At 42.8% G+C, this 13,286-nt stretch overlaps 1 protein-coding gene across 4 annotated transcripts in view; it reads left to right on the forward strand.

Moving 5' to 3' along the window:
• kdm8 (lysine demethylase 8) overlaps positions 1–13,064 on the forward strand; it is a 34,171-nt gene extending 21,107 nt beyond the window's left edge. For 3 of the 4 annotated variants that reach the window (XM_033040904.1, XM_033040906.1, XM_033040905.1), the window contains 6 exons: positions 804–976; positions 1,546–1,678; positions 6,692–6,742; positions 10,323–10,472; positions 11,729–11,821; positions 12,484–13,064. In XM_033040904.1, the coding sequence (XP_032896795.1) occupies positions 804–976; positions 1,546–1,678; positions 6,692–6,742; positions 10,323–10,472; positions 11,729–11,821; positions 12,484–12,648 (765 nt within the window). In that variant the 3' untranslated portion in view covers positions 12,649–13,064. The remainder of the gene's footprint in view (positions 1–803; positions 977–1,545; positions 1,679–6,691; positions 6,743–10,322; positions 10,473–11,728; positions 11,822–12,483) is intronic. The other variant, XM_033040907.1, reaches the window with a different exon arrangement.
• Positions 13,065–13,286: the final 222 nt, after the last annotated feature.

Genomic DNA, 13,286 nt, shown 5'->3' on the forward strand with positions numbered 1-13,286 from the left:
CGCAAAGACAGCAGTATAGCTCTAATAAAGAACCTTAGGCACATTCTCCACCTCCAGTCCCTTACTATGCATTCTTTCCTTGGTTTACCTCATTATTAAACATCTTTGCATTTTCTTTCAAACCAACCTTTTTCCACTTTTAATTTAATTCCTACACTAGGCACACTAGTAGTATGACTGGTAAAGCTGCTGTCTCACAGCCCTAGAGACCCAGGTTCAATCTTGATCTTCAGTGCTGTCAGTGTGGAGTTTGCACATTCTCCCTGTGACCATGTTTGTTTCCTCCAAGTGCCCCAGTTTCCTCCCATATTCCAAAGATGTACAGCTAATTGGCCACTGCAAATCGCCCAGCAGTCCCAATATTGTTATCAATGCTGCCGACAAGGGAGGTGTCGTAGTCTGGCAAGGCTGGCTTCTGCCGTGCTGAAGGCAAGCACCAGCTCACAGAAACCTCCTCATACCTATGCCTTGACCATGCCCCCATAGACGAACACCAGGCAGTTACTGATCTCTTCACCTCTGGTAATCTCCCCATCAGAGCCTCCAAATGGTAGTTCCACAACCCTGTACTGCCTGTCTATCTCCTTCCCCAAATGCACAAGGTTTCCAACGCTGGATGTTTTTTTTTCTATTTGTTGCAATTTCTGTGAAATTCAGAGAAATTAGTTCTAATTTCGGTCACTTGCTGGATGAGTCCAACGATAAAATAAAGACTAATTTAACGATAATAAACCTTGGGATTGAGATTCAGTGACAGCAGCTCGCAAGTACTTTTGAACACCCAACTGACTTTGTAATTCCAGAGACTGCAGGCTGCTCTCCCTTTGATAAAGGAGATCCAAACTGGAATGGAAGTTCCAAGGGTCCATTGCCCTTCACTGGAACGTTTCCGAGCTCAGCATCTCATTCCGCACAAGCCTGTCATACTGCAGGGCATTGTTGATCATTGGCCTGCTGTGAAGGACTCCAAATGGAGGTGGGTAAAGAACGCCTACCATTGGCAGCAGCATTCTCTCTGCCCAAATCGTTGGATAAACTGTCAGCATGCTCTATCCCTCAAGTGATTTCCGATGCGTAAATTGTGATTTTATTGCAAGAACACAGTATTAATTCTGTATCGATATTAAGTTGTAAAAAAACATTTTTCAGGAAGCTTTGTGCCCTGTGCCTTTGTGTGCCTGTCTGGGTGGGAGTTTGATTAATGAATAATAATTACCTTATCTGCAGTAACCTTACACTGTAATGATGCCATGCATCACAGTGAAAGCAGCCCAGTCATTTTTCTTCTACTAACCGTATGCAAGTCCTTGCCACCCAAGTAAAACAGTGCAATGAGCCATCCTCCCCTGCCCTTGGACTGGATTGCATGCTTTCTGAGTTCACAGACAGTTTTACCCTCTACCTACCATTTTAACTGCCCCAGAGGCGTTGAACTCTGTTTAATGATCAGCGTCCCTGGTATTGAAGCTGAGATAATAACGACTTTATATTATGTTTAAGATAAGTGTGTCTGATTTCCGTAGATGAGCTGTGCATTCTTTACAGTGTGGAATACATCCGAGAGATTGCAGGCTGCCGCACTGTCCCCGTGGAACTGGGCTCTCGTTACACAGATGAGGCATGGTCCCAGACTCTGATGACTGTGGGCGAGTTCATTGACAAGTACATACTGCATCAGGTTGGTTCCTGACATCACCATTTATTCTCGTCCTCCGAGTTCTGAACATAATTTATTTTCAAACCCAATACATAGTTACATGCTAGCAATGACTTATTCTGAGCCTGGAAACTATGGTGTAGCTGTAGGGTTTCTTGTGTAGAGCTTCTTGTATAGAAATCAGCTGTCCGTAGAAAGAGTTCAGAAGTTGTAGACGTCTCTACTCCACAGTCAAACTGATAAAGTAAGGGCGGCACAGTGGCTCAGAGGTAGAGTTGTTGCCTAATGCCCCTGTCCCACTTAGGAAACCTGAACGGAAACCTCTGGAGACTTTGCGCCCCACCCAAGGTTTCCGTGCGGTTCCCAGAGGTTGCAGGTGGTTTCCGGAGGTTGCAGGTTGTGGAAGCAGGTAGGGAGACTGACAAAAACCTCCAGGAACCGCACGGAAACCTTGGGTGGGGCGCAAAGTCTCCAGAGGTTTCCGTTCAGGTTTCCTAAGTGGGACAGGGGCATTATAGCGCCAGAGACCCGAGTTCGATCCTGACTACGGAGTTTGTATGTTTTCCGTGTGACCACGTGGTTTTTCTTCCGGTGCTCCCCTCTCCACCCACACTGCAAAGACGTACAGGTTTGTCGGTTAATTGTCTTCTTTAAGGTTTTAAATTGTCCCTTGTGTGTAGGATAGTGCTAGTGTGATCGCTGGTCGGCGTGGACTCGGTGGGCCAACGGGCCTGTTTCCACGCTGTATCTCTAAAGACATAACTGCCTGAGAAATTAGATCACGTGGCACATTTTTGTGCCAGGCAACCAGTTTAATGTTTAGTAGATCTGGTCGATCGTCTAGCACACACCATTAATTTAACAGAATCGTGTAAATTTAAATTGATTAGAATTGGAAAAAAAAAATTATTTGTCAAACGTCAAAGTGATTGAACTACTCTGCCAAGGCCCCCTCATCCTCTAAAGACAGCCCTGCACCATAACGTCAACTGCCTCCTCCCCGGCCTGCAATATCAGATTCAGATTCAGATTCAAACTTTATTGTCATTGTGCAGTGTACAAGTACAGAGACAACGAAATGCAGTTAGCATCTCACCCAGAAGAGCGAACATAGAATAATGGAACTAATGGAATATATAGCCTGCCAAGCAATGCCCATTTAATACAGTTTATCCAATGTGGAAGTATTTCTAAGCCACCATTCTGACCACCATTGGCTTCAGGTTAGCATGCCCATTGTGTATATAAGTGGAGATTAAAGGTGCTGATATCTTTGATCACTTTAACCATCAGAACAAACTTAATTTGCCTGCAGGTGGGCATCGGGACTGATCAATCATTTCTACTTTTCTAGCCAGTCAAGAACTGTCTAAACGTGCTGAGGGTTTGTGCTCCACCATTCTTTAGTTTGTGAGTTCCAAGCTCCTACCACCTTCTGGATGAAAAATGTTTTCCAAACCTGCTATCATCTACTTTATATCTCTTCCAGTGGTTTTTGTATTCCCACAATACAATTATATCCTTCCCGTAATGTGGTGACCATAATGACTGTGCACTCAAGTGTGGTCTACCTCGCATTGTTGTACACTAACATGATCTCCATACTCTTCTAGGCACACCCTATGAAAGAAAACATCCCAAATGTTTTCCTATCCAGATTATTGATCCATCCGTACTGGCTCTTGAGGATCTGTGGACATTCACTGCACGGCTCTTTTGTTCCCTCACACTAAGTAACCTTTCTCTCCAAATGCATTATCTCAATTAGCTTCAATTATCCAACTGGCCGGACTGTCTGTACGTTCCTGCAGTCTGAAATATTCCTCCTCACTGCCAATAACAGGTATCTTTATACCATTTATCTCATATTCCATCCATTTGTCTTCATCAATATATATTCCAAATACCAAACCCACTGGGTAACAGGCAATTATCATAATACTTGTCACATATTATCTTTTGGATTCTAAGTTGTCTGTGGCAGCAAACAGATTGCCATCCTCCCTTGGGCTTCTATACTTTCGAGCCGTCCTCAATGTGGGATACCAGAGGCCTTACCAAAATCTAGGCAGAGTACATTAAATACACTGCCTTCACCAACCTTTCTTGGTACTATTGAAAAATTCAGTTGTTAATCAAAGGCGACCTTCCCTTAACAACTCCATGTTGAGTGCCTTGCTAAATGAAGGTTTATACAGTCTCTGAGAATGCATGTCGATTACTTGCTCAACAAAGCTAAAATAACTAGCCTGTAAATTCTTGGTTTATTCCATCCTGGCTTTTTGAACAACAATACACCAGCAGTGTTGCTGTCCCTCAGCAGCACTCCAAAAGCCAAGGAGGTTTGAAAAATTGACCAAGGGCGGCACAGTGGCACAGCGGTAGTGTTGCTGCCTTACAGCACCAGAGACCCAGATTCGATCCTGATTACGGGTGCTCTCTGTATGGAGTTTGTACGTGCCCTGTGTGGGTTTTCTCCAGGAGCTCCAGTTTTCTCCCACGCTCCAAAGACGTACACGTTTTTGGGTTGGTTGGCTTGATAAATAGTACACTAGTGCACAGTATTAGTGTGCAGGGATTGCTGGTCTGCGTGGACTCGATGGGTCGAAGGACCTGTTTCTCTAAACACTTCCCATTTAGCAGTATATTTGAAAGTGGATACATTTCAGTGCCAGGCAACCAGTAAAGGGCCTGTCCCACGAGCATGCGGCAAGCGCGACCTAACGTGGTCGCTTGAGCGGCACGGCCTCGCGGGGCCGGTCCCACTTTGATCGCCGGAGCCGTATGGAGTTGTGCGGAGCTGGTCCCGACATCGCGCGGGTCTCCGAAAAACTGACCTTGTTCAAAAATTCCGCGCGGTAACGGCCTGCCGGCCCGCAGCTGCCTCGACGCTATACGCACCGCCTCAACGGGCATACGCACGTCTTGATGCCGTACGTCACGCGCGAACTTCCCGCGGACTTCGCTCGAACATCACGTCACTCACTCGACCTCCGCGCAGCCCTCGCCTCCGGTTTGGTCGCGCTTGCCGCATGCAGGTCGCATGCTCGTGGGACAGGCCCTTACTGTACGGTCTTTGTGCTGTACACTGCACAATGACAATAACATTTGAATCTGAATCTTAACTGATTATTTCCAAGCAACTGTGTGTCAGTTGCCAAACTGGTCTGGTTAGTTTGGGTTGTGATCCATGTCAGTACCCCAGATGTTTACCAACCTTGGTTACATACCTATGATTTCAATCACCATGCAATGCAAATTCCGGCCTGTACTGAGGTAAATTGGTCTCAAAGCTCTAGGCTACAACCATTATGGAACAGTCTTCATAGAACAAACACAGTTTTTGTTTTACTCGCTATTTAAGGTGAAATCTTGCTGACATTGGGACATCTGAAAGAGCAGAATGGCTCAAATACCTTCGAGAATCTACAGACTCCAATCTGCCAGGCAGAATACACTACAGAATGTATCACTGAGCTATTCAATCATTGAATGTCTCAGTGGTAACATCACTTACAGTGTTTCATTGCCGGAAGTTTAGTTAATTGTCATGTGCACCTAGCTGCAATGAAATGCTTTTGTTGTGTGCTAACCAGTCAGCGGGAAGAATATACATTATTACAATTGAGCCATCCACAGTGTACAGATTCATGACAAAGGGAATAATGTTTAGTGCAAGGTAAAGTCGAGTAAAATCTGATTAAAGATAGTCTGAGGGTCTCCCAATGAGGTAGATGGTAGCTGAGGACAGTGCTCTAGTTGTTGATAGGATGGTGCAGGTACCTGATGACATGTGTTGATGCAGGTGCCTGGGATATGTGTTGATGCAAGTGATTCTTAAAGGGTAGGGAGCATGCAAGAGAAGTCACAGAAATGGTCATGGGCAACAAATCTCTTCCAATAACGTTTTCAGAGGTACCAAACCGTACCTGGACCTCGATGATGATCGAACGATGACTCTATTGGCTCCGATTTCCACCGACTGTAATAACAGAGCATATGCCATTCTACAGACGTCCTCCAGCAATGCATTAGTGCATGGAATGCTTTCTCAATGGAAGTGAGTGTCATGGTAGCATTCAGCTTCATGCCCACTGACCCATTCCCTCATTTTGGCAACTTTGCTCCCTGCTGCAGCATCAGAGACATCACCGACGCTCTGGAATCGTGGAGTGGTGACTTTGTTTTGTCAGCGAGGAAAACTGCCAAATCAGGCTCCGAGATTAGCTGGCATGCCTCCAGGTCTGCACTAATACCACGCAAAAACTCCATGAATAACTTGGATCTGTTGATTATAGAAAGGGTTTCCATTCCCAAAACATTTCACCTCAGTAGAAACCTCTAAGGTTTCTATTTCCTAACTATCCACACGTCATGGATCAAAAGACAAATTTTATATGATGAGTGGTGTTTCCTGGCAGCTCCCATAATTGCTTTATCCTGAGAATGTCTACACGGCCTAATATTTTCATAGGCCAACAGTGCCCTGAGGGATGATTCATGGATTCTATTCTACTCCCATTGCTTCTGGCATCTGTTTGAACTCCAGCCACTCTCTGTTTGAACAGAAACGAACCACACGTATATGAGACTAGCAATAGAGATTCCATATGACTCTGGTACCTTGGAAGCAGTACACCATCCTGTCGTCTTGTTTAGGGTGGCACGATGGCGCAGCGGTAAAGTTGCTGTCTTACAGCGCTTGCAGTGCCAGAGACCCGGGTTCGATCCCGACTACAGATGCTGTCCGTACGGAGTTTGTACGTTCTCCCCGTGACCGCGCAGGCTTTTTCTCTGAGATTTCCGGTTTCCTCCCACACTCCAAAGACGTGCAGGTTTGTAGGTTAATTGGTTGGGTGTATGTGTAAATTGTTTCTAGTGTGTGTAGGATAGCGTTAATGTGCGGGAATCACTGGTTGGCGCGGACACGGTGGACCGAAGGGCCTGTTTCCACGCTGTATCTCTGAACTAAACTAAACTGAATCTAATCTCCTACTGTTGCATTAATCATTGACGTTCTGGTACTTCCTGCAGGAGGAGGGGAACCCCATTGGATATCTAGCTCAGCATCAGCTGTTTGAGCAGGTGAGGATCTATCTCTGTCCCCCCCACAGTAATGGGCTGGGAGACTGACCCGATAGCTACATGTAACGTGTGGCCCATTTACCTTTGGACCCGCACCTTTGTATTTTTGTACATTGCTGCAATGCCAGGAATTGCTTTCTCAAATACAGAGGTCTGTCTTGGTGTCGAACCTTTACGTGAGCTAAACTGTAGAATTGTACCAGAAAACTAATCACTCAACGCAATTGAGGTGGTGCAGGCCACCTTGTTGAAGCTTGCCTCTTTGCCGTACTTGAAGAGCATGTCTACCCTGGTGCCAGCCCATGGAATCCAGCACTTCAAACATACTGCAAGTGGCCTCTTTAAAAGGCGCAGCATTTGTATTTTATTCTTCAAGCATCAATAAATGACAATTTTCTCCTCGTCCTCACAGACCCAATGAAACGACAAACTCTTTTTCTAATGAATTTAGGTAACTGCCAAGTGAGCTGCATAATTTAAATCAATTAAGGTTTATATGATTTGATTGAGATTTACTTTTTATACGCTGGCTGGCAAAAGCTTTTAATGTTTAATAGATCTGGTCGATCGTCTAGCACACACCATTAATTTAATTTAACAGAATCGTGTAAATTTAAATTGATTAGAATTGGAAAAAATACATTAAAATAGTTTTTATTTGTCAAACGTCAAAGTGATTGAACTACTCTGCCAAGCCTCCCTCATCCTCTAAAGACAGCCCTGCACCAAAACGTCAACTGCCTCCTCCCCGGCCCACAATATATAGGTATGTTGCAAAGCCTACCTGAAGCGTCGCTGAAAATCTGTCGCTGCGGGTGTGCGCGATTTTGGCGCCGTTTAGAGGGGGGCGGGTTTAAAACGCGATTTTCTCTAAGCTGTTCCAATCGAAAATGTTCAGCCTAGTTAATTATTAACGAAAAATCGCTGAAAGACCCCGTCGCAAAAGCTATTATTAGGTTTAAAGGCCTTGAATAATAGTTATAGTAGTTTAAAAATCAATCTCTATACCCGCGACCGCCAGCAACCGCAGGGTCTCATAAAGCAAACCACAGAAGGTAGGCTGTATATTTTTACATTAAAAAGGGCTTCTAAAGATCCTTTTATACAAAGTTTAATATTGCGAGTAGCTCATTTTGGGCCCATTATATCCCGCAGTATTTTTCTCGGCATTTGGGGCACAAATCTACCGCAATGTGAACGTTCTAAACCAGCGCGTTCCACAGGAACCCACTGGAAAGCTGATTTAAATGGACATTTATTTACAGCAATTAAACACTAAATTCCTTCCATTTGGCCTATAAATTAATGTAAATGAGATTTAAAAATCATGTTTTATTGTGAATTATTTGTGAATATTATTTGGACATTTAGGCTATTTAAAAATGTTAATCATTTATTAAGAAATGGATAGATGTTTAGATCTAGTAATTGAAGTCTGAAATTAGCTACAATTAGGTAACTAACTAATTATATGCTTTAATTTCAGGTAATCCAAGTAAGATTATTTTATATTTGTTTCAGAATGCTTCAATCTATGATAACTGAAAATTTCATTCAGTTCTCTTAATTTTTAAGAAAGTTATGGGCTTTTGACTGTTCACGATCACAGCTTTTTTGTTATGTCCATAGAAAATCAATAGGGAACAAGATGCTCATTCCCCAGTATGAAAATGGCCATAACTTTTTAAATACTTGAGATATGAAAGTGAATTAGGTGTCAAATTAAACTTATTTTTATGCTTTATCCGATTGGATAAATTACAGACTTGATTTTTAAAATCTCAAAATTTTGTAACATTGCTACAATATATAGCCTGCCAAGCAATACCCATTTAATACAGTTTATCCAATGTGGAAGAATTTCTAAGCTACCATTCTGACCACCATTGGCTTCAGGTTAGCATGCCCATTGTGTATATAAGTAGAGATTAAAGGTGCTGATATCTTGGACCACTTTAGCCATCAGAACAAACTTAATTTGCCTGCAGGTTGGCATCGGGACTGATCAATCATTTCTACTTTTCTAGCCAGTCAAGAACTGTCTAAACGTGCTGAGGGTTTGTGCTCCACCATTCTTTAGTTTGTGAGTTCCAAGCTCCTACCACCTTCTGGATGAAAAATGTTTTCCCAACCTGCTATCATCTACTTTATATCTCTCCCAGCGGTTTTTGACCCCCCTCAGCCAAGGGAAATCAGTACTTCCTACCAGCCCTCTTAATGCCCTTCATTGTTTTACATACCTTCTGAGTTTTTATCTGTTCCCTAGTTTATCCAATCTTTCCTCGTGACTGTAATTTTCCAGTCATAAAAACATCCTCGTAAATCTTCTCCTTCCCACAATACAATTATATCCTTCCTGTAATGTGGTGACCATAATGACTGTGCATTACTCAAGTGTGGTTTACCTCGCATTGTTGTACACTAACATAATCTCCATACTCTTCCAGGCACACCCTATGAAAGAAAACATCCCAAATGTTTTCCTATCCAGATTATTGATCCATCCGTACTGGCTCTTGAGGATCTGTGGACATTCACTGCACGGCTCTTTTGTTCCCTCACACTAAGTAACCTTTCTCTCCAAATACATTATCTCAATTAGCTTCAATTATCCAACTGGCCAGACTGTCTGTACGTTCCTGCAGTCTGAAATGTTCCTCCTCACTGCCAATAACAGGTATCTTTATGCCATTTATCTCATATCCCATCCATTTGTCTTCATCAATATATATTCCAAATAACAAACCCACTGGGTAACAGGCAATCATCATAATACTTTTTGAACAACAATACACTAGCAGTGTTGCTGCCCCTTAGCAGCACTCCAAAAGCCAAGGAGGTTTGAAAAATTGTCCAAGGGCGGCACAGTGGCACAGGTTCGATCCTGATTACTATGGGTGCTCCCTGTGTGAAGTTTGTACGTGACCTGTGTGGGTTTTCTCCAGAAGCTCCGGTTTTCTCCCACGCTCCAAAGACGTACACGTTTGTGGGTTAGTTGGCTTGATAAATAGTACACTAGTGCATGTAATAAAGTATTAGTGTGCGGGGATTGCTGGTCTGCGTGGACTCGATGGGTCGAAGGACCTGTTTCTCTAAACACTTCCCATTTAGCAATATATTTGAAAGTGGATAAATCCAGCAGGCCCAGATGAAATATATGTATGAAAAATATATGTATTGAAATAAATCTCATCATAGCCTATTGAGTTCATCTATTTTCAAATATGCTACCCCCTTAATAATTTACTATCTTTATCAATATCTTACACTTATTGGCTTATTGCAACATTGGCATCATCCCAATCTTGTGAGAATACTGTTGTTAGATTACCACAGTCTAGTAAAATTGGCCTAGCCCCAATATTTAAACTGTTCTATATCATTAACTTTGTCTGCAACAAATTTAGCTGAATAACGTTCACTGCCACGAAGAACCTACTTTAATATTCTATGCCAGCGATACCCTTCCAACCTGCCCAGCCTCCTTCCCTGAGACAAAATGCAGAATTACCCCTTGGATGATTCATCTTTTTTTATTTCCTGTGAGGAATTGATCCAGTTGCATTCTTTCTCTGCACAGATCCCAGAGTTGAGGCAGGATATCCACATACCAGATTACTGCTGTCTTGGTGACAAGGATGAAGATGAGATCACCATTAACGCCTGGTTTGGGCCAACGGGAACGGTTTCTCCTCTGCACCAGGATCCACAGCACAATTTTCTGACACAGGCGAGTACAGAAGCAAACTGCAAATACTCAGTCAGCAGCTTCACGGGAAAGGCAAATGGTGCAGCCCCAGGGCAAGGTCAAAGAATGGCGACAAAACATGGGGAAGACCATTGCGTAGGAAAAATAATGTTTTATTATTAATGTTTAATGTTTTATGTATCATTCTTAACTGTCACTGTATGTTATGTTGTCACTTGTGGGCGGAGCACCAAGGCAAATTCCTTGTATGTGTATACTTGGCCAATAAACTTATTCATTCATTCAAAATCTGGGGATAGGACAATATATGGGGAGCATCTGAGAACATGTTCTGCATGCATTGCTCAGTAACACTGGCAAAATCCTGTATTTTCACAGAATATCTCAACCAGGATGTCTGTTCCACTCCTTTGCTGCGTCTAATTTGTGAAGTATTGGCATGCTCAGCATTAAAATATTTGCACACTCTAGGAAAGGGGAAATGTGATGGTGATGTAGAGACTGGAGAGTCGTGACTGGATCTTGATGAATACGAGGCATTGTAAGAAAAAGAGAAATGTAGATAACAGGTTTTGAAATGGATGATTCCGTTGGGATTGGTCATGCTTCAGGTTTCAGCATGCCTGACAAATCTGTTACAGATACTGCTAGGCAAAGTTTCATAAGGTAAATACATCCAGATAGATCATACAGCACATACTTTAGCCAGGATTTGAGATAAGTCTACTGCATTATTGATGAACGATTTGTCAGAAGACATTAAACTCGTGCCAAACCAGTGCTCCTACCACTTACAAACTCTCAGAGGATTCGATGTGTGGGAAGGACCTGCAGATGCTAATTTAAACTAAAGATAGACACAAAATGCTGGAGTAACTCCGCAGGACATCAGGGTCTTGATCCGAAACGTCACCCATTCCTTCTCTCTTGAGATGCTGCCTGTCCCGCTGAGTTACTCCAGCATTTTGTGTCTATCCCAGAGGATTAAAAACTGGTCTTCAAGAGATAGCGTGTGGTATCCTCAGAATTACATTCTCATTGAGTTTTAAAGATAGGGATTGTGCAATCCGGCCGTCCATGTGACAGAAGTTGTGTAATGCAGTCAGTTGCGTGCAGGTGACTTGGCAAACATGTCAAGAATTACCAGTTTGGTAGGGTGGAAGGAGGAAATTGGAGACAGTAATAAGGCTTGGGAGAAGAGAAAGGAAAATAGCTAATTTAAAGGGGTTTTTTTCTCTTTATCTGTACAAGGAATTTTAATCTTTTTTCTCTGGTAGGTGGTGGGACAGAAATACATCCGCCTGTATTCGCCAGAAGAAACCCCAAAGCTGTATCCCCACCCAACACATCTTCTACACAACACCAGCCAGGTAATTATGGTGATGGGGAGAACCAAAGCATGTATCAGATTTCAGAAGCAATAAGTTTGACTTTCATTAAATGAGTGGAAGTAGGAGGTATTTGAAAAATGGGGAATTAATCAAATATTAAGAAAAGAATGGGGATAGTGCAGTAGAAGGAGTGATTGGGATTATTGAGGACATATATATATTATATATATATATATATATATATATATATTAATTTCTCCTTCTCTATTCTATTTGTTATATTGTCAAAAACAAAAAATAGATTAGAGTCAAGTGTGATTTCCCTTTCACCAATTTGGGCTGCCTACCCAAATTACTTTGAAGAATGAAATGGGAAGAAATGTCTTCACTGATATGATACTTTGACATTCTCTGGCTCACAGGGTAGTGGGATCTCAATTGCCACGGGTATTCAAGATGGAACTCAATAGATTTTTAGAGATTGAGTGAATCAAGGGATTTAGGGTTAGTGCAGGAAAGTGCCACTGAACTAAAATATTTCCAATGGTCTCATTAAACTTGGATTGGCCACGAGGAGCCAACTGGCCTAATTTCTTATCTATTATGTCCTCACATAATTCCTTAATGTACATTGTTCTAATGCAAGGATCAAACAAATTGATCCCAGTTCCATGTGATCAGTGTTTCTGTCATTTTTTTAGGTGGATGTGGAAAATCCAGACTTGGCGAATTACCCAGAGTTTGAATTGGGTAATTTCCAGGAATGCATCCTGAACCCAGGAGAAGTCCTTTTCATCCCAGTGAAATACTGGCATTATGTAAGGTCTTTGAATATCAGCTTCTCCGTCAGTTTCTGGTGGTCCTGATTGTTGCTCGTAGAATGTAAAACATCGAGCTGTGTGAGAATGCATGTGAATTCTAAAGCCATAGGTGGATACATCAGCAATTGACCTGACATGGGAAGAGATGCAGAGACTTAGGAAGAGATTGAAAAGAACAAAGCTGGGTGGGATCTGCAGAAAGTTGCATGGCCAGTGAGTAAAAGGTGGCGACATGCAGAGTTTTGACCATTACTGTGCCAGAAATCACAATTTCCCTGTGCAGCAGCTAAAGCTTCCACATTATACTGCAGTTCATTATCGGGAGCAACTCAATTGCAATGCAGCTGACCCCATGGGTGGAGATTTCTACACGACTAACTATGTTCAGTCCCACCTCCAGGCAGCTGCTAGTTCAGATTGAATAAGGAAGACGGGCAAACTCAAAGACTTTGAGACACTTTTCATTACTCTCTCTGTCTCGGCCCGGTAGGCAGCGCGGCTCTCGCCAGCAGCGGCCTCTGCAGTCCGTCTGCGTTTTTATTATTTTATGTCTATGTTTTAATGTAGTTTTTGTTATTTTTGTTGGGGTATGTGTGTGGGGGGGTGGGGGTGGTGTGGGGGGGAGGGGGAAACTTTTAAATCTCTCCCTGCACGGGAGACCCGACCTTTTCTTTGTCGGGTCT

This window comes from Amblyraja radiata, chromosome 22 (assembly GCF_010909765.2).
Source record: "Amblyraja radiata isolate CabotCenter1 chromosome 22, sAmbRad1.1.pri, whole genome shotgun sequence".
NCBI lineage: Eukaryota > Metazoa > Chordata > Chondrichthyes > Rajiformes > Rajidae > Amblyraja > Amblyraja radiata.